The following is a 26515-nucleotide window of genomic DNA, read 5'->3' as shown; positions in this document are numbered from 1 at the left end:
AAAAAAAATGATTAGAAAAAAAATGATGAGCCGCCGATGAAAAACACCAAGTTTGAAAAATAAGGAAGAATTTGTAGACGCGCTGGTTGCAATACAATAGAAGAAGACGAAAATTGGTGGACAAAAAATAACAAAGATCTCATATTCAAAAACGCATAAATTAAAGTTGTGGGATATGATGGTTAGAGTCTCTTTACTCTAAACAATATACCCTTATTTAAAAAAAAAACAAAGAATAATTTCAGTATGTCTCATACATGTAAACCAACTTCACCACTTCTCATGACATGCTTTTCATCATCCAAATCCATATTCTCTTTAAATTGTCCAATATTGTCCCTTTCTACTTCCACATTTTGTTTTTCTCAAACAGTATTTATGTCTTAATATTGTAACTAATATCCATCCTCCTATATATGTTTAAAAAAAACAAAGAAGATGTAAACCCAAGAGTTGCAATACAATAAGTACATTACAAAAATAATTTCAACTATTATTATTTCATAAGACTCACCCACTATTACTGCATCTTCTTCGTTAAAGTTTCAAAGTTTCAAGTAAACAACTTCTATTAGCATCGGACTTTGAGTCGAATTGATAGTATCATGTGCAACGTCCATCAAGTATGGTTCATTAATGTCCATTTATTTAGACTCCTTCCCCTTCCCAATTACGAATAAGATTGAGAGGGACCCGAAAGCCCCCAAACCAAGAAGGGAAACATAAGACTTTTGATTCAACCCCCGTTCTCTCTAAAAAAAAAAAAACTGGGCAGGTCGGTCAGGTCTTTTCCTATTGTTCTGTTCCCTCCATGATAAAGACGCACTCCAAAGGTATTCCCAGCACGCTACGGATTCATTGTGAGTTTGTGATAAATGTTTTAAATTGAAATGGGGAGGGGTCATATTAACTTATTCTAAGGCATATACAATTAATTTGAAACAAAAAATAAAATGATTCAATTTGTTCATATTTCTTTTTCTCTAGTTTGGTTGGGTTATGAATGGGACAAAGATTTACCGGTCTTATTTGATGCTTTCCAACCTTATAAAAGTGAAAGGAAAGTGTACGAATAGCAAGTGAATGAACTAGATGTTGAAAATGTGTCACACATTCAATTTTGTCGAAATACTTGTCATTTACAATTTTTTTTTTTGTAACATGCATTTAACATTTAGTTAGTGTTTAAAATTAGTGTCTATTTTAGAATATTTATGTTTTTATACAATTATATTTTTTAAAGTTTTCTCAAAAATGTTTTTTCTTTAAGACTTTATTTATTTTTGGAGGAAATCAACCACACCCCCACTTTATTTTATTTTATGTCTTTAAAACAAAAATCAACTTTGAGTTGATGCTTCTTTATAAATAAAAGGAAATTATCATACTAAAATGTAAATATAATTAATTTAACGTTTTATGAAATGTAATGCTAGAAAAAAAAAAATAGTTCAGTTTAATATTAATTTTTTAATAAAAAGATAAAAATTCAAATATGGTATGGTTAAATATCCACACTTATTTTAGGACTTATTTCAATTTAAATTATTTAAATAAATCAACATAATTAAAAAATATTTAATTCATTAAATAAAATATTTTATTTTATTTTATCATTATATATTAATATCTTTTATAAAAAATAAAATAAAATAAAAAAACCAACTTAAAAATCATCAATTATTTAAATAACCTAAATTATTTTACGAACCCAAAATCGAACCAGCCCATAATCTGGATGACACATAATTTATATAGAGAAATTAAATATAGTAAAATGTAACAGCACTTAAAAAAAAAAAAAAAAATTAATGTCAAAATATTTCAAAAGTATAGGGATCTAAAATAAAAGAAATAAACCTTGAGGGCTTATATTATAAAATAAAAACAATTATTTACGATTATACCCTAAAAAAATGACGTACCCAAGGGGGTATAACCGACATTACATGTTGACTTAATCAGCTTGCTAACATACGCTGTTAAACTTCCGCGCATAATAGCAAATAGAGACATTTCTTCCTTTTCAGATTTTCTGAACTTCGCTTCTTCCTATTCCACCAGAAAATTTATCGTCCACCGGTGAAACTTTCTCTCTCCTCCCTCGCCGGAGATTTTCTTCTCTCTCTTCAAAAGTCCGGCAGGTATCAGAAGGTAGTATTTGTAAGCCTGTATAGATACAGGCTAAGGCTAATTTCTTAGAGGAAAAGGGAGATACGAAAAGTTCAAACCCTCGCAGATTAACGAAGGGAGAGATGGCTCTGCGGCGTCTTATTACGCAGGTAAGAAGATCTATTTTCAAATATTCTTGCTTCTTATTGACCTGTTTCCGTTTCATTAGCCGTAACTTTCTTGAATTAATCCAGCTAATAATCGAACGATGGATGTCTTTCATTTTGGTTATAGTAGATCTTTCTGCTAATCTATTGATGGATACGAAAGGTTGTCTTGATGATTTAGGAAAACATGAATCATTTGAAGACTGCATTTTTTGACTGGAATTATGACCTTTATCTTTTAACCCTAGTATTGGATTTTGAAAATTTAATTTCTTTGAACAGGTGTCAAGGCAACAATTGAATAGTGTATCTCGAAGTTCTTGTTCATCTCTTCAAAGATTTGGAGCTGGTAAGGATGTGTTATTTGAGTGTAATTCTTTAGCATATTATAGTTCTCTGAGAAGGCAAGTTTAAGATAAGAAGATTCGTTTATTGTCTTTGTGTAGGGGTTAAGGCGCAAGAAAGATACCAATCAAGTTATGTTGGAAGTTTAGCTCGTAAAGTACGTGATACAGATGCGTCAAATGATATTGCATACCTAAGAGAGTTATCTCGTCGAAATGATTCTGATGCTGTCATAAGGTTGTTTGAGAGTCAACCGTCATTGCACACTAACCAATCTGCACTTTCCGAGTATGTTAAAGCGCTTGTTAAGGTTGATAGGTTGGATGAAAGTGAGTTGCTCAAGACCCTGCAGAGAGGTGGGTGCCGGGAACTAGACCAATAATACTCTTTTTTTTTGCATTTATATTTGAAAATTGAGGAATTTTCTGTTCATGTATAGTCCACGCGAAAGTCGCATTAGCCCTGGGAGAATCCAGATCATTACATTACAAGTCATGAATTAGGGGAAGTTGCATTAACCATGGGAGATTTTAAATCATTGCAAGTCATGATATTAGGCATAACGAGGAAAACCTCAAAGCCAAGACAAAAGCTACAAAACATTCAAGGCTCCAGTTCAAGGTTTTCAGATGACCTGAAATCAACTTGGACCTCAATATCCTTGGCGGTTTTGTCACGAACATGGTTGGACCTTGTTCTTTTCCTGTCACAGTGAACACTGCTACAGGGTCTTTGCTTATCGAGCTTTGATTTAGAAATCTTGGCTGCCTATTTTTTGATGTTCTGTATAATATTAAGAATAGTTATGTCTTCTCTCCCGATGGATTCCTCATTGTCGGTTCTTCTCAAAGTCGAAATTAATTTTCTCATCGAAATGATTTCCTATTCACTATGCATGCAGTTCTCCCACTTTTTTTGCATTTATGTATTCCCCTTTTTCCATATTGTTGTTTTATTCTTTTGTCTCATGCTTGCTTATTTAACTAGTAGTCGTGAAGATTCTTCTCTCTGTTTTTAATTTCTTCGAGTATTTGGGATTTTGACTTGGTGGTTCACTATGGTTTTGTAGCCCATATCTGAAGTTTTCCTTTTGAAGTTCTGAGACTAAACAAAAGCTGTCGACGTGGCAGGTATTGTAGGTTCTGGTTTTTCGCAGGTTGAGGAAGAAAGTATGAGTGGTGCTCTTTCAGCTTTTAGAAATGTTGGAAAATCTGCAAAGGAAGGTGTTCTTGGCACTGCGAGTACTCCAATACATATGGTGGCTGCCGAAGGAGGGCACTTCAAGGAACAACTATGGCGCACATTTAGGACCTTGGGTATGGCATTTCTACTTATATCAGGTGTTGGGGCTCTTATTGAAGATAGAGGAATCAGTAAAGGTGTGTTATCTTGTATCCCTTGTCTTCAATATCGATTTGGCACTTGAATTAATTGATCTTATCACCTTTTCCTTGTTGCTGTTTTCAAAAAAATGTTAGGTCTTGGTCTCAATGAGGAGGTGCAGCCTAGTATGGAATCCAGCACCAAATTTAGTGATGTAAAAGGTGTTGATGAAGCAAAGGCAGAACTAGAAGAAATTGTTCACTACCTCAGAGATCCTAAAGTGAGTAAGTTAGCTTTTGTTTATGGTTTTGGGCTATTCCCCAGGATGGCTTGATTCTTATTATCATCTTAATAAATTGTCTTCTCATTTACTAAGCAACTGGCACACTCTTGAGAGGTCAATTTCTTTTTGACTTTATGCCCAGATATTCCAAATTTACTGGCCTCTAGCCAGATAAGCTTCATCAATTGCTAGAGTCAACCATATCCCTTTAATACTTAGAATCAAACTCTTCCTTTTGTTCCCAATTTTTATCTATGATACATTGAGCTTATTTGGAAACTATTATTTTTCACAACCATGTTACGATAAAGATCTCATTGAAAAATCGCCCAAAGTTAAAATTGGAAGTGTTTTATTTTTTTCTCGTTTGGTACAAGTTTTTTTTGATTATGATCAGATTATTCATTTATTTTGATCAAGATTATAGTGTAATTTTTGTTGCTTCATTTGGCATACACATTATTTTTTTTTACTATGATCCAAATTATAGTGTATTTTTTTGTATCATATGGTATGAAGATTTTTTATCATGATCATATTATATTTACTTTATGATTTTTGACAAAATATAACAAATGTAGATTTTCATATCAAGATGAACATGAAAAATAGTTGGTAACAAAACAGCCCATTATCTATATATTCTTTCACCTCATATCCTACTTTTGCTTGTTCACTACACCCAACTTTGTCTTTCTATCATTGCTTTCACCCCGTGGCCTTGTTTGATGTAAAAGTATATTATTTGGACGATTTGGATAACATGACATTTAATATTTTAAAATGTTACAAAAAATAAAGTAAATATATTTTGGTATTTTTGTTGATAGTTTGATTGAGTTGATTGACGAAGTGATTGTTGATTGGATAGTGAATTATTTGGAAATAATCCCAAAATAACAGACATCAAACAAGGCCCGGTGTGTCTCTCTAGTCTCTACCTTGTGCAACTTTTACAATTAAAATTAGTGCATATTCAATACAACTAATGCAACTCAGTTTAAGAACTCATCTCTGGTGTAAATTATTAATGTACATTCTTTTATTATTCAATGCTCAATTTCAAATAAGCATGAAGGATCCAAAAGAGACAAAATATTAAAGTAAATCCAGGCTAAGCCCATGTTTGATATGGGTTATTTGAATAACCAAGTGGTTATTTCCATATAATCTTGTTTGATATAGGTTATTGTAACCATGTTATTTGGTAAAAGGACATTAGGGATATAAATATATAATGAAAAAAATAACTTCTTTTCTGAAAAATAGTTTTGAGTGATGATTTGAATGATATGATTGATGAGTAATATGTTGATGAGATAGTGTGTTATTTGAAATTAATCTTAACTAATTCTAACCCACATCAAACAAGGTCTAAGAAATCTGTATGCACCATGGATAGTTCAGATGACACAGGTTTGGACTAAGGGGTTTACTACATTGAGGTTTCAAATTTGATTCTCATTTAAAGCACCTGACTGAAATTTGGGTAATGATGATGTGTTGTTGGGCTAGCTCCTGAGCGCCGAACACCCTAATCATAAAAAACAAGGAGGTTAAGGAAACTTTGTACTGCAACATAATTCCTTTTCGCTGTAGAAAAAAGATAGAAAAAGACCCTGGTATAAAATGTTAAAAACGAAATAAAAAAAGAACTTGACACTTTCCTGTTACTCCTCTCCACATTTCTTGAAATATTTGTCTTGTCTTACACAAAATTTTGGTTGTTGCAGAGATTTACTCGATTAGGTGGGAAGCTTCCAAAAGGAGTGTTGCTTGTCGGTCCACCAGGAACAGGGAAGACAATGCTAGCTAGGGCTATAGCAGGAGAAGCTGGAGTCCCATTTTTCTCATGCAGTGGTAGTGAATTTGAAGAGATGTTTGTGGGTGTTGGAGCCAGAAGGGTGAGAGATCTTTTCGCTGCTGCAAAGAAAAGGTCGCCTTGCATTATATTCATAGACGAGATTGATGCTATAGGGGGAAGCAGAAATCCCAAGGATCAACAGTATATGAAGATGACTCTTAATCAGTTACTTGTTGAACTTGATGGGTTTAAGCAAAATGAAGGTATAATTGTGATTGCAGCAACTAATTTCCCAGAATCATTAGACAAGGCCTTGGTTAGACCTGGACGATTTGATCGTCATGTCGTTGTTCCTAATCCTGATGTTGAAGGTCGTCGACAGATTTTGGAAGCACATATGTCTAAGGTATGTCGGGCTTTACTTACATATGATATTTTTAAGCATTATTATATTTTTCTCTTATTTTATTCTTTTGGAAGAAGAGCTCATTTTGTTCATGCAACTTGTATCAAAAGCTTGTTTACTTCCTCAACTTATGGTAGTCTCATTTTAAAATGGCTCAAATTACTTACCATCGCCATATTTTGGTTAACTCCGTTAGGGTCTTGATATTCACTTTTGAAACAACAGAGACAAAAATAAAGTAATTTGAGCCATTTTTAAAGTACATTAAGCGAAACAAGCTTGACACAAGTTGAGGAAATAAAACGAGCATTTGATGTAAGTTTAGGAAGCTAAATGTTTATTTTTATGCACTCTATTGTACTGAAAATTGATGCATTGAATTGGGCTTTTACATACATGTGATTATTTTGAAGAAAATATTTAAAAAAAATACTCATTCTGCTCCCACAACTATCTGTAGTCTCGTTTAAAAATGGCTAAAATTACTTGTCATTAATGTCTTGATATGCACCTTAGAAAGAAAATATATTTTTAGCCAAGGATTGAGATTAAGGAGATAATATATGAACTCATTGGTGTTAACAAATATATTTGAAGGCATTCTATTGAACTCAAAATTTGATGCATTGAATTGGGTGATGAAAATGTTGTTCATATGGAATCACATATGTCTAAGGTGGGTTTTACATACATGCGATTATTTTTAAGCACACTTTTATTTTCCTGTTTTTCGTTTTGTTTTTGGAAAAATATCTCATTTTGTTCCTAAACTTGAATCAAATGTCCGTTCTGCTTCAATTTACGATAAGTCTCAGTATAACTAATGTTTTGTTGCAAGTTCATGAAGCAATATGAAAATGTCATTCCACGCAGGTCCTTAAAGCCGATGACCTCGACTTGATGATCATAGCTCGAGGAACTCCCGGTTTCTCCGGTGCAGACCTAGCCAATCTAGTCAATGTGGCTGCTCTGAAAGCTGCAATGGATGGTGCAAAATCCGTTTCCATGGACGATATGGAATTTGCAAAAGACAAAATCATGATGGGTAGCGAACGTAAATCTGCGGTAATCTCCGACGAATCAAGAACCTTAACCGCCTTCCATGAAGGTGGCCACGCACTCGTAGCCATCCACACAGACGGAGCCCTCCCTGTACACAAAGCAACCATAGTCCCCCGAGGAATGGCCCTAGGCATGGTCTCCCAACTCCCCGATAAAGATGAAACAAGCATTTCGCGTAAGCAAATGCTCGCGAGATTAGATGTATGCATGGGCGGTCGAGTTGCCGAAGAGCTTATATTCGGTGAAAACGAGGTCACTTCCGGGGCTTCCTCCGACTTAAAGCAAGCAACGAGTCTCGCAAGGGCTATGATTACGAAATACGGAATGAGTAAATTGGTTGGTGTTGTGACTCATAATTACGACGACGATGGGAAGAGTATGAGCACAGAGACTCGGCTCCTAATCGAGAAGGAAGTTCGAGAATTTCTCGAGAAAGCGTATAATAATGCTAAGACGATTCTCACCACTCATAGTAAAGAGTTGCATGTTCTCGCCAATGAATTGCTTGAAAAGGAGACTTTAACTGGAGCTCAGATAAAGGCGTTGCTTGCCGGGGTAAACCAGGAGACACAACAACAAACCCATCAAATCGCGGCGACAACACAAAGTGAGTCTCGCCCGAAGGCGGCCGCCGCTGCAGCGGCCGCAGCCGCGGCGGCTGCTTCCGGCATTGCACCGGTTGGGTCATAGGGGTTTATGATATGTGGTGGTCTATTGAGATTTGTACTGATAAAATTCTGATTTGACATTAAAGATTTGTGATGAATGTAGGCTTTCTCTTATTTTACAATGATATTAATAATGGGACTGTTTCTGTATCTCATCTAGATAATAACTTTTACTATTTGTTTTTTTTTTTACTTTAGATAGGATACCATTGTTACTTGTTTGTCAACTATGGAGAAATTTGTGTTTTGAAATAATTTATTTTACAATCATATTAATGATGCATATTTGTATTTTTACTTTAGATAGGATATACAATGATATGAATGAATATTAAACACTAGTGTATTTAATAAATTGAACATTGAATTTTAAAGTGTTAATTGCTTCAATATTTAGAGAGAAAAAAATAAAATTAATCAAATATAAACATCTAAATTTTAATTATTCAATATTTTAATTATTTTAATAATATTTAAAATTATTTTCTGAAATATATAAAAATCACCTTATATATTAATTATTTTAGTTAATAACTTTAATATATTAAATTATTATATTAAACAAAAATAAATAATAATAATTTTTTAAACTAGTATATTAAATTATTAATATATATAATTTCTCTCTTCTTTTGACTCTATAATTAGTTTAGATATGATTGTATAGTTTTTTCTCTAAAAATGTTTATATTATTAATATAGTAACATTAAAAATGTGATTAATTATGATAAAAAAAAATAAAAAAAACATTTGTTATCCTTGTAGAAGAGAAACAATAAAAATTTAATACAACTTTAGTTATTTTATTAAATTTAGAAGAATAGAGTGATATTTTTAGATTGAGTGTTTAATTTTTTTTTTTTTTTGCTAAATATTTTAACTTTTTATTCTCACATATTTTAATTTAAATTAAATCTATAAAATTAGATTATAAATTTGTCTTATAAAATAAACTTTGTTTTTAAAAGAGGTTATTAGTATTAGAAAAGTATATAAATTTTGTATAATATAAATTAAAAATATTTTTTCAACATGAGTATATAAATATGCATTAATTAAACTATTTTAGTTAACACATTATAATTATATATATATAATTGATTTCATATATTTTTGTTGGAAATTTTTTTTGGAGTAAAAGGTTTCATAAAAAAATCTCAATTATTTGAATGAAGTGTTATTCACGATTTTCTTATAAACGATATTTATGTGAAAAATATTATATTATGGTTAGTCGTATATATAACGAGAATGTTGAATTAACAACTCACTTATTTTTACATTGTTGAGATAGGACTATATCTAGGTCTTTTGGTTGATGCCCGAATATTTGAATAGTTTTTAGAAAGTTTGAATTTATGCGACTAATATAATATGTTTACATATTTAAGTTAACATCCAAATTATTTTTTATTGTAATATATAGGGATCGTACCCACACTAGGACTGGGGCTTATTATTTTATTTGATATCCTTACTTCTCCCTCTTTACAATATGTAAACCATAGTATATATATCTAATTCTACAATATTTTTCATTTATTATCTTTCCATTTTTTACTTACTTAAACTTTTTTTCACTAATTTAATATACTATTAATTCTTTATCATTTAAATATTTTCAATTAAATTTCTTATATTTAGTTTTCTAATTTGAAAATATAGAATCTCACTGTTTGTTTCTTCTAATTCTCTTTTTCTAATATTTATTTCTTAATTTATATATTGGTTAACTTTATTATGTTTATAACTATTTAATTTAATTATATTGAATTAATATTACAAGTTAACGTTATCTAATTTTTTTTCATTTTTTTTTTATAATTTCACTATAATTATATAATTGTTTAATGAAATATTTATTTAGTTTTGACTTACAACTTTTACTACTACAGAGCAAACATTTTCAGCAATAAAAATGCGAATACAGAACTTCGCATTAAAATAGAGAATGATTTTTTTGTCTATTATTTGATACTATATATTAAACGAGATTTATCTAAAAATGTAATATATATTTTATTATAGATGAATTTAATGTTTTAAAATTCGGTAGTGTTTAACTCATTTAATTATTATAATATAACGTCTTCTTTTGATATATAATTTATATTACAAAATTTAAGCCCACCCAAATGTGAATTCCTGGATCCGTCCCTGGTAATATCTAGTTGAAGAGAAATCGTAGAATTTTAAATCAACGATCTTAGTCGTTCAATACGTATAATTTATAATGTTAATATTATAATGCTTCCTGAGATCTATTCCAGAAAGTTGATGAGTCGGGTAAATGAGTAGTAACTTGTTTTTTTTGTTTCCAGAAAGTTGATGAGTCGGGGTCGATGAATACTAACAACTTTTTTTTTTTTTTTTTATCCTATGTTTTTCAGTTGTACTTAAAATATTCTTTATCATTGTAATTTAACTATTAAAAAACATTATATTTTTAATGTTAATAATTTAATATGTTATTTAAAAATATAATATAACTATAATAAGTTAATTAATTAAATTAATAAATATATTTATTTTAAACTTTTATAAAACATACAATCCTTTAAAAAAATAATTTATTAATATAAATGAGTGATTTAATTAATTTAAAAAAAATAACTTTCATAAAACATTGTTATATAAAATATTATTATTTAACCTTTATAATATTTAATAAAAAAATAATTTTGAATAAATTGAAGAACACTATAACAATAATAATAATAAAATAATTATTTAATAAATTATAAAATAATAATTTTTGGTTTTATTTTTTTTAATTATTTAATAAACAATATTATTTTAAAGAGTAATTATTGAAAAAAATTTAGAAAAATACATAATAAAAAAACCTATAATCAAATAAAAACAAGTTATTTTTTAATTTATATTTAATTTATAAAATTTTAGAAAAAATATTTTTAAAATATAAGTTATTAATTTAATAATATTTATTTACAATAAAATTATAATGTTAAGATTTATTTAAATATAATTTTTATTTTTATTTAAATTTATAAATTTATTTGAAACACTTATATAAAAATACAATCCAAAAATTCTATTTTTAATAATAATTAATTTAAAACCTTTTTATAAAATATTATTATTTAAAATTTATAAATATTTAATAATCATAATAATAATTTTGATTAAAGTAAATCACTGTTACAATAATTATAAGAAAATAATTAATAAATTATAAACTAATAATATTTGATTTGATTTTAAAATAATTTAATAAAAACTTTATTTTGAATAACCTAAAATTAAATAGATTTATTACTTTTAATTAAATTTAATTAAATTTAATTTATAAAAATATATTTTTAAAATATAAGTTATTAAGTTAATTATATTCATTTAAACAATTATAATTTAAAGATTTATTAAAATATTAAAATATAGAATTTATAAACAATTATAATTATAATTATAAATATAAATATAAATCATAATTATCATTTTTAATAAATATAACAATATATAAAATTTAAAAAATAAATTTTATTTTAAGAAAAAATAATTTTAAAATATAATATATATAAAAAAATATTTTATCAAGTGATAACAATATTAAATATATAATTTATTTTAAAGAAAAATAATCAAAAAAAATATAATATATAAAAATTAAAAATAAATTATTTTGTCGTATAATAACTTATCCACGTCAACAACAATATGATTCTATTATCAACAAATAATTTTTCTTTCATTTTTTTTAATATAAGTTATTAATTTAAATATATATATAATTCTTAATAATTATGTATTGAATATATAATTAATAAATAAATTTTATTATTAATTATAAATAGTTAATTAATAAAATTTATAAATTTATTTGAAACATTTATTTACAAATGCAATCCAAAAATTATATTTTTATAAATAATTTTTTAATATAAATTAGTGATTTAAATTATTTTAATTAAAAAACATTAATTAATTTAAAATATTTTTATAAAATATTATTATTTAAAATTTATAAATATTTAATAATAATAAAAAATAATTTTGATTAAAGTAAATCACTTTATTACAATAATTATAAGAAAATAATTAATAAATTATAAATTAATAATATTTGATTTTATTTGAAAATTTGAAAATAATTTAATAAAATTTTTATTTTAAATAACCTAAAATCAAATAAAGTTATTGCTTTTATTTAAATTTAATTTATAAAATTTATGAAAAGTATTTTTAAAATACAAGTTATTAATTTAATTATATTTATATAATTATTTAAATTTTAAATATTATTTTAGATTAAAAAAAATAATTTAAAATATATAATATATAAAAAATAAAAATAAATTATTTAATTACTCATATTATATTCATTAATAATATTATATTACTATTCTTTTATATATGAATTTTATTACGTATTCTTTTATATATGAATTTTATTACGTATAAATTATATTGTTGATTTTGGATTTGAATATTTTTCATGGTAATCAAGTGGTTGGTTGTGAATATTTAAAAAAAATAATATTAGATAGTAATTTTTTTATATATAATTAAAAATATATATTATAAATATTAATTTTAACACATTAATAATTATAAAAATAATTTTATAACCTTTTAATATAAAAAATATATATAATTAATTTTAGTATAAACAAGTTTATTATGTATAACTTTATAATTTTTAGTTAAATAATAATAATAATAATAATTAAAAATATAAAAATTAAAAATTAATTTTGTTATTGTTTATTTTATTTTATTTATATTTTAGAGTTATTTTCTTAAAATTTTGTATTCATTTAAATTAATATAAATAATTTTTCTTCCCAAAATTAAAAATAAATAAATTATCTTTTAAAATGTTAATATATATTATTAATTTTTTATTTATATATTTAAATTTTTTAAAATTAATTAATAAAATTAAAATAAAATTTTAAACAAATATTTTTAAGAGAATAATTAAATAATTTTAAACAAGTATTAAATATAAATTATTAAGTAATTTGAAATATTAAATTAATAATTTTTTAATTTGAAATAAAAAATTAAAATTTATCTAATTATTTAAATCTTGTAAAATATATGTTTTTTTAAAAACATTAATTAAACTATTTAATTTATATGATTAATTTTTTAATAATAATTTTAATATATTTAATTAAATATTAAATTTATTTAATTATTTAAAATTAATTTTATAAAAAATTTTAAAATTATATTTGAAAGTTTAATATAAATAATTTATTATTCTTATTATTTATATAATATTATAAAATATTTTTTAAATATTTTTAAATTAACTATTAGTAATAGAATTTACAATTCATTAAATATTAATTATAAGTAGTTTTTATCTATATATATTTATATTAATTTAAATATTTTTTAATATATAATTATAATATTATTTGTTTTATTTATAACTGATATAAAACCGTAATTTTAATAATAATAATATATATATATATATAATTAAATTTTATTATTATATATATATATAAATAAATTTAAATTATTAATCATATTAAAAAGACTGAAAATAAAATTATAATTTCTTAATATATATTTTTCAATTTTTTAGAAATAATGTATTGTTTTTATAAAACATTTTATCAAGTTTATATATATATATATATATATATATATATATATTTAAAAAGTAATAAGAAATTATTATTTAAGATAATATATTAATTAAATATATATAATTTTTAATAATGAAATAAATTAAGTATAAAATTTATTTTAAATATTTAAAAAATATATAATTCAAAACATTTTTTAATAAATAATTTATTAATATAAATTAGTGATTTAAATCTTTTAAATTAAATAACAATAATTAATTTTCATAAAATAATTTTTTGTTAGATTTTTATATAAAATAATATTATTATTATTTATAAATATTTAATAATAATACAAAATTATTTGGATAATAATAAATTATAAATTAATAATATCTGATATTATTTTAAACTTTTATACCAATTTGGTTAAAAAAATGATAAAACTAAATATCAAATTGGACAAATTTAAATTTTATTATAAATAAGCCTTCAATCATATCTTAGCCCCTGATCCAAAAACACAGATGCAGATGTATGAATAATTAATCCTTCAAAACCATTTTGACTTAGAACATAAATTCAATAGTTGTGTGTAAAGAATAAACATATGTGTGTGATTTACCCAAAGCAAAGAACAAGGTATAAAAGAGGTTGATACATCCTTAAAACACCTCATGAAGCTTAATTCTGGTTCGGTTGAATTTGATCCAAAAGACAATGTTGGTAATTATTTCTGCAAATTTAAATATGCATCCACATAAACTGAGTGGAGCCTCCTAAAAACTGTAACTGCAATTAGAAAAGACAAACATAAGATGAAAATGTTGAATGCTTACTTTTCTAACATCTGCATTGCAAACATTAAGATCGGTTGTCACTAAAATAAACTTGACTTTAGTATTGGTTAAATATCCATACGTGGTTGTTGTACATGGACACAACCCATATTGAGAATTTCTATAGGCAATCTCCAAATTATAACCCTAAACCAAATTGTTCATTGTACTTACACTTTGTAGTTTCAGTTGAAATGTTTCATTATGTTGGCCCTAATTTCTTTGGATTATTCACTGTTGATCTAGCAAAAGAATATTCCAATGATAATTCAGACAAGTAAATCAATTATAAAAGTACGATTCAACACTTTTTTAATATGTTTTTCTGAAATCTGATCATGGAAAATTTCTGAAATTAATGTTGAATATATTTATAATTATATATAAAAAAATTAAATGTAAAAAATATATATATATATTAAATACTTAATTTTTATAATATTTTATTATTAAACAAATTCTCTCTCTTTCTTTAAAACAATTTCTTTATTTATATGTTTTATGTTATAAATAATTTTTTATTTGAAAATGGTTATGAAAATTCAAAATTAATGACATACCTTTTTATACTAATACAAAGTTAAATAAGTCTATTTTATATAATAATTTTTTTTAAGCATGAGCTAGAGTCTTATATTAAACAAAATCTCAATTAAAATAACCGGTTATCAAAATTTTATAGCTTGCTTGAGGACATATAAGGTGAAGAGTTTACATCTAATAAATTTGTAGAATTCTATAAATCCCACGACATCAATAGTCAATTAACAACATCATTCACACCACAGCCAAACGATGTCGCGGAGAGAAAGAACCAGGCAATCATGAACGCAGTCCGATCTATGCTCAAAGACAAACAAGTTCCTAAGATGTTCTAGTCCGAGGCTTCCAGAAAGAGTGTGCATGTCCAAAACCGATCTCCAACGGCGGCGGTAGAGGGAATGACTCTCGAAGAAGTTTGGAGTAATACTTTTGTGTGTTCGGGTGCATAGGGTATGTTCATATACCAGATCAAAAGAGAAGTAAATTGGATGATAAAAGCAAGAAGTGTGTTCTTCTAGGGGTCAATGATGAATCTAAGGAATGGAGGCTATATGATCCAACGACGAAGAAAATTGTAATAAGCAAAGATGTTGCGTTCGATGAATGTAAAGACTGTGATTGAGATCAAACTGATGCAGAAGGAAAATTTCTGGTATATGGAGACGAAGTAGGAGAGAACACAGAAGAATGAGGAGATGATGCGCAAATATTACAAGTCCCGTGATGTCAAGTGGAGATTCGTATGCGTCGAGTGCATCGTGGTAGCTCGACTCCTCCAAGCTCAAGAAACAATTCATCAAGAGCATTTAAAAGAGAAGTAACTGTAGGGACACATGTAGACACATGTTCACACAGAACACTAAAATACTTGGCTGATTATGTTGTAGGAGATGGAGAAAACAAAAACTTTTTTTCATGCTACTGATGATGATGTTAGAAAGTGATCCGGTTCAATTTGATGAGGCAAGGAAAGACAATGTTTGGAGAGAAGCTACGTAACGTAAAATCAAATCGATTGCGAGGAATAACACCTGGGAGATAACCACTTTACCTAGAGAATCATATCATCCCCGGTCGAGACCGAGGGGTCAGATCACTAGTTTTTCCCATGAAAAAACTAATCTTGTGAACCAGCTTGGGACGACACATTAGAAGGCCCAACCATCATTATCGAATTTGAAGACGTTCCCTGACTAAATTCCAAAAATTGGAAGAAACTCAAACCAAACCAAACTAAATCGGTGCCAAGTTGAATCTTTTTGGTCGTGAATGATAGGTTCGTCTACTATTCTCTTGGTCGAGAATCATGCCATCCTCGGCCGAGACCTAGGACCAGATCAATAGTTTTTTCCATGAAAAGCTAATATTATGACCCAGCTTGGGGCGACACATTATAAGGCCCAACCATCATTCTCGAATTTGAAGACGTTCCTTGGCTAAATTATGAAAATCGGAAGAAACTCAAACCAAGCCAAACCGATGCCAAGTTGAATCTTCTTAGTCGTGAAATGGGTTTGTCTTAAAATAATTTTAGAGAAGATCGGAGCTGAAAAAGAATCAACAACTGTGATTAATTGTGACAACAATTCCACCATACAAGTGTCAAAGTATCAAGTTCTTCATGGGAAAAGCAAACACATCGAAGTAAGATTTCATTATCTAAGGGAGTTGGTGAATACAGAAACTGTAAAGCTAGAATATTGTTCAACAGAGAATCAAGTCGCGGACATATTTACCAAACCGTTGAAGCTGGAGAAATTCGAAAAACTACGTGGATTGCTTGGAATAGTCATCTTGTCTGAAGTAAGCTAAATTCATAAGAATTAACTTAAGGGAGGGTATGTTGGAGTTTGAATAAGTCATTGGTTGTTTTGTAATTGTCAATACGTGTCAAGTTCTTTTTGAGATCATGTATTAGAGTCATGGGGTTGAGGCAACGTGTAGTGGAGTCTGTTTCCTATTTTTTAGTTTGTTTTAAATTGTTTCCTTTGTATTCCTGTAAGGCTATTTATAGGGGCATGATGTGTATAGGAACTTCATCAAGCCCTTAGCTCCTCGAGAGGGTGTAGAGTTTCTTGGCAAGTTTGAAGGGGTATTGTGTGCATATCATCAAATGAAGGGTCACTCTACTGATAAAGTGGATATTGCTATCGTTCGATATTAGATTCCTATTTATCCATAAGCCAAACCCGTTAAACAAAGGTTAAGACTGATAAAAACCGATGTTGTTGCCAAGGTTAAGGAAGAAGTCCAGAAACAGCTGGAAGAAAAATTCTACGAAACTGTGGACAACCCCACATAGATAGCCAATGTGGTTCCCGTTTTAAAAAAGGACGGAAAATGCGCGTATGTGTAGACTACCGCGATCTGAACAAAGCCAGCCCTAAGGATAACTTTCATTTGCCCCACATCGACATTTTGGTCGATCATGCTACTGACAATCAACTCTTGTCTTTCATGGATGGATTCTCAGAATATAGCCAAATCTTGATTGATGAAGAAACCAAAGAGAAAACCACCTTCATCACGGAGGTAGACACGTTCTGTTTTAGGGTCATGCCATTCAGTCTAAAAAATGCTGGGTCTACCTATCATTAAGTAGTAACAATGATCTTACACGACATGATCCATAAAGTGGTGAAAGTCTACATAGACAACATGATCGTGAAGTCTAAGGATCAAAAGAGTCATATTCCCAACTTAGACAAATTCTTATAAAGAATTCGAAAATATGAGCTTCGGTTGAACCCGAAGAAGTGTGTTTTTAGAGTCACCGTTGGTAAGGTGCTAGGATTTCTCATCACCCAACGCAGAATAGAAATCGATCCCTCCAAATCGAGGCCATTATGGTTATGCATGCACCTTAGAATGATCAAGAAGTCTGAGGCTTCCTCGACAAGATCCAGTTCATCGGGTGGTTCATTAACAAACTACTATCACTTGTGATCCTCTTTTCAAACTTTTTAAAAAGGACCAAAATTTTCAACGGGATGACACTTGTCAATAAGATTTAAAAAAACAAAGACTATCTAAAGTCTCCACCGATCCTTATGTCTCCAAGGCCCGATGTTCCTTTAATTCTCTATCTCATAGTGACAGATTCAGTTATGGGCAGCCCGTTGGCTCAAGAAAACAATGACAAATTCGAGATCGATGTCTACTACCTGAGTAAGAGAATGACTAGGTACAAATTAATTATTCAACACCCGAGAAAGTGTGTTGGGCAACCGCATGGATCACCAAAAGACTAAGACATTATAGGCAATCCCACCTTATCAAGATGGTGTCCCGACTTGATCCAATCCATTATATATTTCAGCAAACACTACTATCGCCAAGACTCGCTAAATGGATGATGATGATCTCTGAACATGACATCACGTATACGACTCAGAAATCTGTTAAAGGAAGCGTTGTAGTGTACTTCCTGGAAAATCAACCTATCGCGGTCGAGCCTTCTTTTGAAATCAACTTTCCCGATGACTCCATAATGTCTATCTCTTAAGACACATGGAAGTTAATGTTTGATGGAGCTTCGTCCAAACATGACTATAGAATTGGAATTCTCTTGATATATCCTAAGGGAACCTACAATCTCATCTCTATTAAGTTAGAATATTCCGTAAACAATAATGAGGTTGAGTACGAAGCATGTCTCTCAAGTCTCAAAATATCCTACGAAAGAGGAGCGACTAAACTAGACGTGGTTGACTACTCTAACCTAGTTATATCACAACTTAAGAAACATGGCAAATACGAGGAGAAAATCTTAAACCTTATCACACTTGCCTACTTCATTTTAACGGCATGTTCGATCACGTGTCTTTTATACACGCACTAAGAAGACAAAATCGCTTTGCGAATGCTTTAGCTACGCTATCAGCTATGACCTAAATTCCTGTTAGAATTAAGGTCAAACCTTTGAAGATTCGTTAGAAACGGAAATCCGACTTTGAAGTCAGAGTGGTATCCTCCATTCAAGTGCCCACCAAACCATGGTTCGATATTCTTCAAAACTACATCGTGTATGGAGAATATCTGTCCCATTTCCGAGCTAAGGAACGACGAGCCTTGCGCCAATATTTCATCAACTATGTTTGGATAGTTAACAAGCTATACAGACGATCTTTTGATGGTCAAAACATGCTCTACATCGATGGTCCTGAAGCACGACGGATCATAGAAGAAGTACACGCATGTGTGTACGGTCCATACATGAATGGACTAGCCATTGCCAAGAAAATACTCTGCCTCAGATATTATTGGCAAAACATCGAACAAGAGTGTCTCAACTATGTGAAAAGTTGTCACCAATGCCAAATATATATTAATCTAAAACATACTTCAACATTTTTGATGTACTACATGACATCACCATGGCCCTTTTCGACATAGGTATCAATGTCATTGGGAAAATCTATCTAGATGCTTCCAATGAACATGAGTTCATACTCGTAGCCATTGACTATTTTTCTAAATGGATCGAGGCAACATCTTATAAGATTCTCAAGTCTACCTCAAGTAGCAAAATTCATCTGTGTTAATATCATAGCCATGTACGGAGTACATCATGCTATTATCTCGGATAATGGAAGACACTTCCAAAGAAATGTTTCATCCATTCTCAAAGAGTTCAAGATTGAACATCACAAATCTTTTCCCTATTGACCCCAAACTAACGACGTAGTTAAAGTGGAAAACAAGAATGTGATCAGGATCATCAAGAAGATGACTAGCACGTATAAGGACTGGCATGAAAAGTTGTCATTTGCCTTGTGGGGATATTGCACAACTGCTCGAGCATCGATATGCGAAATTTCCTTTTCTCTAGTATACACTATGGATGACGTACAACCTATTGAGATTGAAATTCCCACACTAAGAGTCATGTTGGAATCTCACGTCGTTGAATAAGAATGGATAAAATCTTGATATGACTAGTTGACGTTGATGGAAGACCACAGGTTGAATGCGTTATGCAAAAACCAAGCTTACCAGAAATGAATGACCGATACTTTTAATAGAAAGGTCAAGCCCAAAAGCCTAAAAGAAGGCGACTTTGTTCTCAAGATAACCCGAAAACTGCTAGACCCTAAAGGCAAGTTCCGACACGATGGGAAGGTCCCTTCCTCATTAAGAAAATCCTCTCTAGAGGTGTAGTTCTCATTTCGGCAATTTAAGGTGAAATAATTTATTCGATATTATGTCTAATATCATTTCACGCAAAATCATGGCTCCAATCCAGCCTTAACAGATTTATCACGGCTCCAATCCAACCTAAACAGGATTACGACGACTTTAATCTAGCCTTAACAGTATTACGATGAATCCAATCTAGCCTTAGAAATATTACAACGACTCCGATCCAGCCTTAGAAAGATTATCACAACTCCAATCCAGCCTTAGTAGGATTATCACGACTCTAATCCATCCTTAGCAGGATTACGATGACTCCCAATCCAGCCTTACCAGAATAAAGATAGGTTTAGTCCTCAGAACTAATCAACCTCCAATGGTATATGACTATGCCATAATTCTTAGCAATTAGTCTCTAGTCAGAAGTTGACTAGTTGGACTTTAGTCTTGTACGACTATGTCAACATTCTTTATGATTAGTTCTCAGCCTCTAAAGGACTAATCGAACCACTAGTCTTGTAGGACCATATTACAATCCCCCAAAGTTAGTCCCCAGTTAGGAGTGGGCTAATCGAGCTCTAGCATTGTACGACTATGTCATACTTCCCCAGAGCTAGTCCCCAACTAAGATTGGACTAATCGAAGCTCTAGTCTTGTAGGACAGTGTTAAAATTCCCTAATAGTTAGTCCCCAACTCAGAGTGGACTAATCAACCTCTAATATTGTATTACTACGTTGGAATATCCCCTGCTAGTCCTCAACTTCAAATGAACTAGTCGACCTCTACTTTTGTATAATTACGTCATCATGCATCAAGGGAGAACTACGTGAAACCTGATTCTTCTAAAAGAAAATAAAAGAATATATCAAGGATAAATGGAAGATACGTAGGAAACCTTTATATAGGCTCGGTCTCAATAAGCTCAATAAGCTCAATTCCAAAATGACTGAACTATTCCTAGTTTTATCCCCACAGGGTCTTAGAATAATGGAGGCCTTGGTTGATTCCATCAACTGGTGATCATGATTTTAAGAAACAAGTAAGGGCAAAAGATCAAGAGCATCTCTTGCAATCAAACGATGATTGATATCCCTAGACAAAACCCCAAGTTTCTAGAAAGCTCATATCAATGGATATCCTTAGTAAGCTCGTTTTCGTGCTACGCGATTATCTAGAAGATTAACCCTCAAAGGAAGGCTTTTAAAAAAGAACTGGAATAAACCCCCAAAAGCCAAGTCAAAGCCTCAATTTGTGAATGGACGTATCAGTCCCCTTTGTACATGAAAATGGAGAAAACTAGACTCAAGGCTTCAAAAAAAAAGAGATAAACAAAAATCCCCTGTAGGTCAAGGTGAAGTCAGCGTTCATGCTCACTCGGGCGGCTGCTCCGATGACTATCATAAGAGTAGAACGTATTGTTTCCTTTTGACATGCCCCAGAGACAAAAAATAGAAAACACTTCTGTGTAGGTTGAGGTGTTGAAATTAACGTTCATGCTCACTCGGGTGGTTGTCCCGATGACTATCGCAAGAGAAAAACGTATCGATTCCTCTAGAAATACCTCATAAGTCATAACGAAAAAAAGAGAAAATTTCCCCATCTGAAAATTTGAAACTCTCTCTGTGATTATACCCGGAATGATCGAACTTTCGAAGGATTGCGGCCCATGGAAAAAACAAACAAAAATATAACTGACATGATCTTATTTTTATGGTCACCTTCCAAGTAAGTTAATATCTTGGATAATCGTCTGCACAAGATCGAATTTATCATCCATATCTTAACATAGGAGAATAAAGAACTCGAGATTTTTCAAAAACGAGACAATCCATATCAACACATGAATACTCGTATCCTAGCCCCGAACACGTTTCGAATCCATGTCACCCAATTACATGGGTAGGACCAATTTTTTTTATGCTTTCAAACCTTGTCTATGATAGAATTGAGAATAGTCCATTCCCCAAATAACTTTTATTAAAGCTCCCCACCTTACAAAGTAATCAAACAATTGGTCGATGTGTCAACAAAATTGTGAAGAACACTTTGTAAAAATCTCCACAAAGTCATCAGTTGTAACCCAGTTGCGAAGGACACTTTGTCAGATCCAGGAAAGATACATTTCCAATCAGGACGGCTCCTCTCGTAAACAATCCACAGCGGAAGCACGATGTTTCAATTAGCTGTGAAGGTCACTTTGTAAAAAACCTTTGTAAAAGCCCTAGTTGATAGACACAAAAGATCATCGTTATGATTCTTAAAGCCATATTCCAAAAGGCATCTATAGGGGTTATTGTTATAACATATCCCTAACAGATTAACGGCTACCAGGGTTATTATTATAACCTATCCCCTCAGAGCGAATGTTTTCGCGTATCCCTTACCAGAGTGAGCCCTATCTCTGGATAAGTACCTATATCGGTCATCATTATGACCACTCCCCACTAGAGTAATTGTTATTACTCATCTTGTCCATAGGTCATTGTTATAACCTATATCCTCAGTATAATTATAATCATCCCCACATAGCGACTGTTGCTATATTCCCCAAAATAGCGTGATTGTTATCACCATTCTAGCGTGATTGTGGTCACGTCACCTAAAAGATCTTCCTTCATCCTCAGCAGAGAATTCTCTTCATTCTTTGGAAAAGTCCTAGTTGTGGATACTATCTCCTATAGTAAGTCATATCGTATTACATGCATCCTCGAGAGTCATTGTAATGACTAATCTCTAGTAGTGGATTTCATGTGGTATGGTTATTATCATTTTCCATAAGACTTTACCTCTATCCTTGTGGGATTTTATTCCCAGGGGAGCATTCCTTAGGAGAGTCCTACTTTTCAATAGGTAGTCTTACTAGCATGAGACTCTTCCCCACAAAGAGTTCTTTCTAATCCCTAGGTGACACAAAGAGTTCTTTCTAATCCCTAGGTGAGTCCTATCTGTTGATAGGCATCATCAGTCATTGTAGTAATCCATCCCAATTGGAGTCCCGCTTAATCCCCAACATAGTAAGACTATTGTAATAGACTATGCTCGGTAAGATTCAACAAAGAAGAGAATGAGCCATTGTCATTACTCATACCCAGCAACACCCTGTCGTCCTCTCAGTGCATGATAAGACTATTATGGTAGACTATCCCCGGTAGAAGACAACAGGCAAATGAAGATCATGTAATCTCCCCAACCATGAGTCATTGTGATGACTCCTCACCAACATCTAGTGTCATCCATGTTTTATCCTTCTACCTCACTGTAGGTTAGGGTGCAATTTTTATTGATCAAACTTTAAACCCGCGTTTTCCAAAAACTAAGTTTGTTTTATTCAAACTCGATTCAAGAGGGGCATTATATAAGCATGCAAATTTGACTTATCATATTTACAAATATTATTATTATTTTTAATAATATTAAAATAATATTTTGAATTTTTACATTCGAAATAACTTAAAGAATGAATTAAAACCTAATTAAGGGTTAATTATTGTAATAATTAAACCCTAATTAAGGAAATTATTCAAAAATCCAAAAATAATTTGAGGTAAAATATTGTATTTATTTTACCCAAATTAGGTCAAAGAAGTGGTTAAAAATATTTAATTTTGATTTAATCATGATTTATGTTTGATTCATTACTTAAGGCAATTAAATAAAATACCCCAAATTTCCCAAAAATACCAAAACAAAAAATATGATCATAATTACTATTATGATTCCAGAAATATTTTTTGTGAAAATTTTGGTGAAGAAATGGATTTAAAAGGGATTAAAAATCAATTTTTAATAACCTTTTAAATAAAAATAAAATTGTATAATCATGTGTAGCAGAAATTTTGTTAAATCTTTGCAACAGGATTCTAGACCATCAGATGAGCGCCTAGATCTCATCCAACCGCCCAGACACTCCCACGCAACTGGATGTAGTGGAGCCACGTGCGCGTGCTCGCATTGGATCAACTAACGTGACTGACTAACCCCGTTAGTCTTTAGTCGTTGACCGCCAACGGAACTCAGGAAACCGTTAGCCGAAACAACGTCGTTGTAGACGTCTTCTTCGATGGGACGCATGACTCGCCAGAAATGCGACCTCGCCGGCGTGCGAACTTCCAAAAGCTCTAGCTTCCTCCACAAGCGATCAAATCCTTTGATTTTTTTCAACCACATGCTCCTCTCGTAAGTGCCTAGAAACCTTATCCTGCCCAAAATAAGGCTACAAACTTTCAGATATAATTTTAGGGATAAACTCGCTAGAGGTTAAAATCGTCTCAAATTACCCCTCTTCTACCGACCTTTACCTACTATAAATACTCCCTATGGTCTGTAGACCAAGTTATCAAACAATCACGAAGCATAACACAATATCCCGATCCAAATCCAAAGATCAAAGAATTCCGGTGAACTGGTTTTTGTCAAAACTTATTCCAGCGACTTCTGCTTCGATCTAGACATTGGGATAACTTCCAACATCTCCTATGAGTGTTCTCTAGGTGTTGGTATGCTTTAAAATCATTTGTATCATGATTTGTGATTTGAAATTTGATTTTTTTAGATTCCTTAAGTTTGATTAGTTTGATCGTGTTCTTAAGCTTGATTATGTGATTTCTTTGTTGAGAATAATTATATATATCATGTATGAACTTTATATTGAAAGAGAATCGATCAAATCAAACTGAATCAACAATTTTGAAAATCAAAGTTTGATTACTGATTTTATAAAATATTTGTGTTCTTGGTTTAAATCTAGATTTTTTATCCAGATAGTTGCAATATGTGTAATGATTTTCAAGCAATTGTATTAATGTTTTGATCATGTTTGATCAAACTGAAATTTTATAAATAAATCTTGAAAATTGGATTTTTGAAAATCCGTGTTCTTATTTTTAATTGTTATACATGTTTGTTGAGATGTTAGGATGAATTCCAAGCAAATGTTTCATCACTTTGATCATGTTTGATCAAATTGAGTTTTTGAAACTTGTTGGATTTTTATTCAATCTTCAAAAACTATTTTAATAATGTTATGATATTCATGTTTTGATTTAGATCAAATATAATCATCATTTCAAAGCTAATGAAACAAAAATCAGACCTTAAAATGACCTAATTTAAAAGATCCCAAAATTTGACCCAAAAATGGTGTTTTAAAATTTATCCTTGTAAGGACTTCAAAATTGTGATTTATTTTAGGGATTTGTTCTTCATGATCATATGAACTTGTTGTAGCTTACGGATCATGATTTCATGATGCCAATCAAAAGTACACTCGTTCCTAAGGTTTTAGCCTAGGCCTGGTGATCCTCGGACCTGTTCATCAATTAGGACCTAGAAAACGAACCTAGAACCGAGAATCCCAGGATTGAGAAAACGCACCCAGGACCGAGAATCCCAAGACTGAGTTTTCTGAATCAGAACTAGTGTTCTTCAACTAGGACCAAGGACTGGTGTTCTTGAGGAAGGACCGAGCCCTGTGACCGATGGTTTTTGCCTAGGATCGTGGAGCCCGATAGATGGTTTTAGCCCAAGACTGTGGAGCCCGACCTAGTTTTTTTGACTTAGGACCAAGTTCTCCCCTTAGCCTAGGACCGAGAGCATTTAGTCTAGGACCGATGATTAGGACTGAACCTCACTTACTCTAGGACTGACAAACCTAACCCGATAATTAGGACCGAGCCTCACTTAGCCTAGGACCGACAAACCTAACCCTAGCCCTAGACCTAGACTAGTAGCCACCTAACCCTAGGACCGAGCACTTAGACCGATGGACTTGACTTGGGACCAAGCCTCCCCGATCTTCGACCGAGTCACCCGAGTTTGGGACCAAGCCTCCCGAGCCTAAGACCGAGCTCTCTAGTCCCTTGACTCATGCAACTGAGTCATGGTCTGAACCACACCGGTCTTGATTAAGCCTGACCAAGCCTAGATCGGCCAAACCGAACCCAAACATCTAGGACTCCGATCCTAAGGCCTATTTGGTTCCCCTTTTCAAAATCCAAAATTATTTTTATAATTTTGCCATTTTTAAAGGTCAGAAAATGATATTTTCATATTTTTGGGATATTTACTAAACTAATGTTTTAGATAAAGATTCGTTTGGGATTTATTTTTAAATTCTAACATTCTCTTCTGATATTTTCAAGTTTTGTTAAATCTGAACACAAACGCAATATGTACACACCCTTTTAAATACTTTTGTACAATTATTTAAAGTTTATCCTTATTTAGGATCCTTAAACTACTAATTAAATATAAGGAATGTTATAATTAGATTTATGA

General features: G+C 30.6%; 1 protein-coding gene across 2 annotated transcripts; it reads left to right on the top strand.

Moving 5' to 3' along the window:
- The first annotated feature begins 2051 nt into the window (after positions 1–2051).
- Positions 2052–8320, top strand: LOC124924054 (ATP-dependent zinc metalloprotease FTSH 4, mitochondrial). 2 transcript variants are annotated; one of them, XM_047464100.1, is made up of 7 exons: positions 2052–2282; positions 2562–2628; positions 2726–2980; positions 3764–4003; positions 4103–4227; positions 5964–6440; positions 7314–8320. In XM_047464100.1, exons 1-7 carry the CDS (start codon positions 2256–2258, stop codon positions 8190–8192), a joined length of 2070 nt encoding a protein of 689 aa, XP_047320056.1. In that variant the 5' UTR covers positions 2052–2255; the 3' UTR covers positions 8193–8320. The 2 variants fall into 2 exon arrangements, with proteins under 2 accessions (XP_047320056.1, XP_047320055.1); XM_047464099.1 differs by having other exon boundaries at positions 2054–2282; positions 3755–4003.
- The last annotated feature ends 18195 nt before the right edge of the window (positions 8321–26515 follow it).

Source organism: Impatiens glandulifera, chromosome 2 (genome assembly GCF_907164915.1).
Source record: "Impatiens glandulifera chromosome 2, dImpGla2.1, whole genome shotgun sequence".
NCBI lineage: Eukaryota > Viridiplantae > Streptophyta > Magnoliopsida > Ericales > Balsaminaceae > Impatiens > Impatiens glandulifera.
The sequence above is the reverse complement of the archived record's forward strand: the minus strand, read 5'-3'. Positions and strand labels throughout refer to the sequence as shown.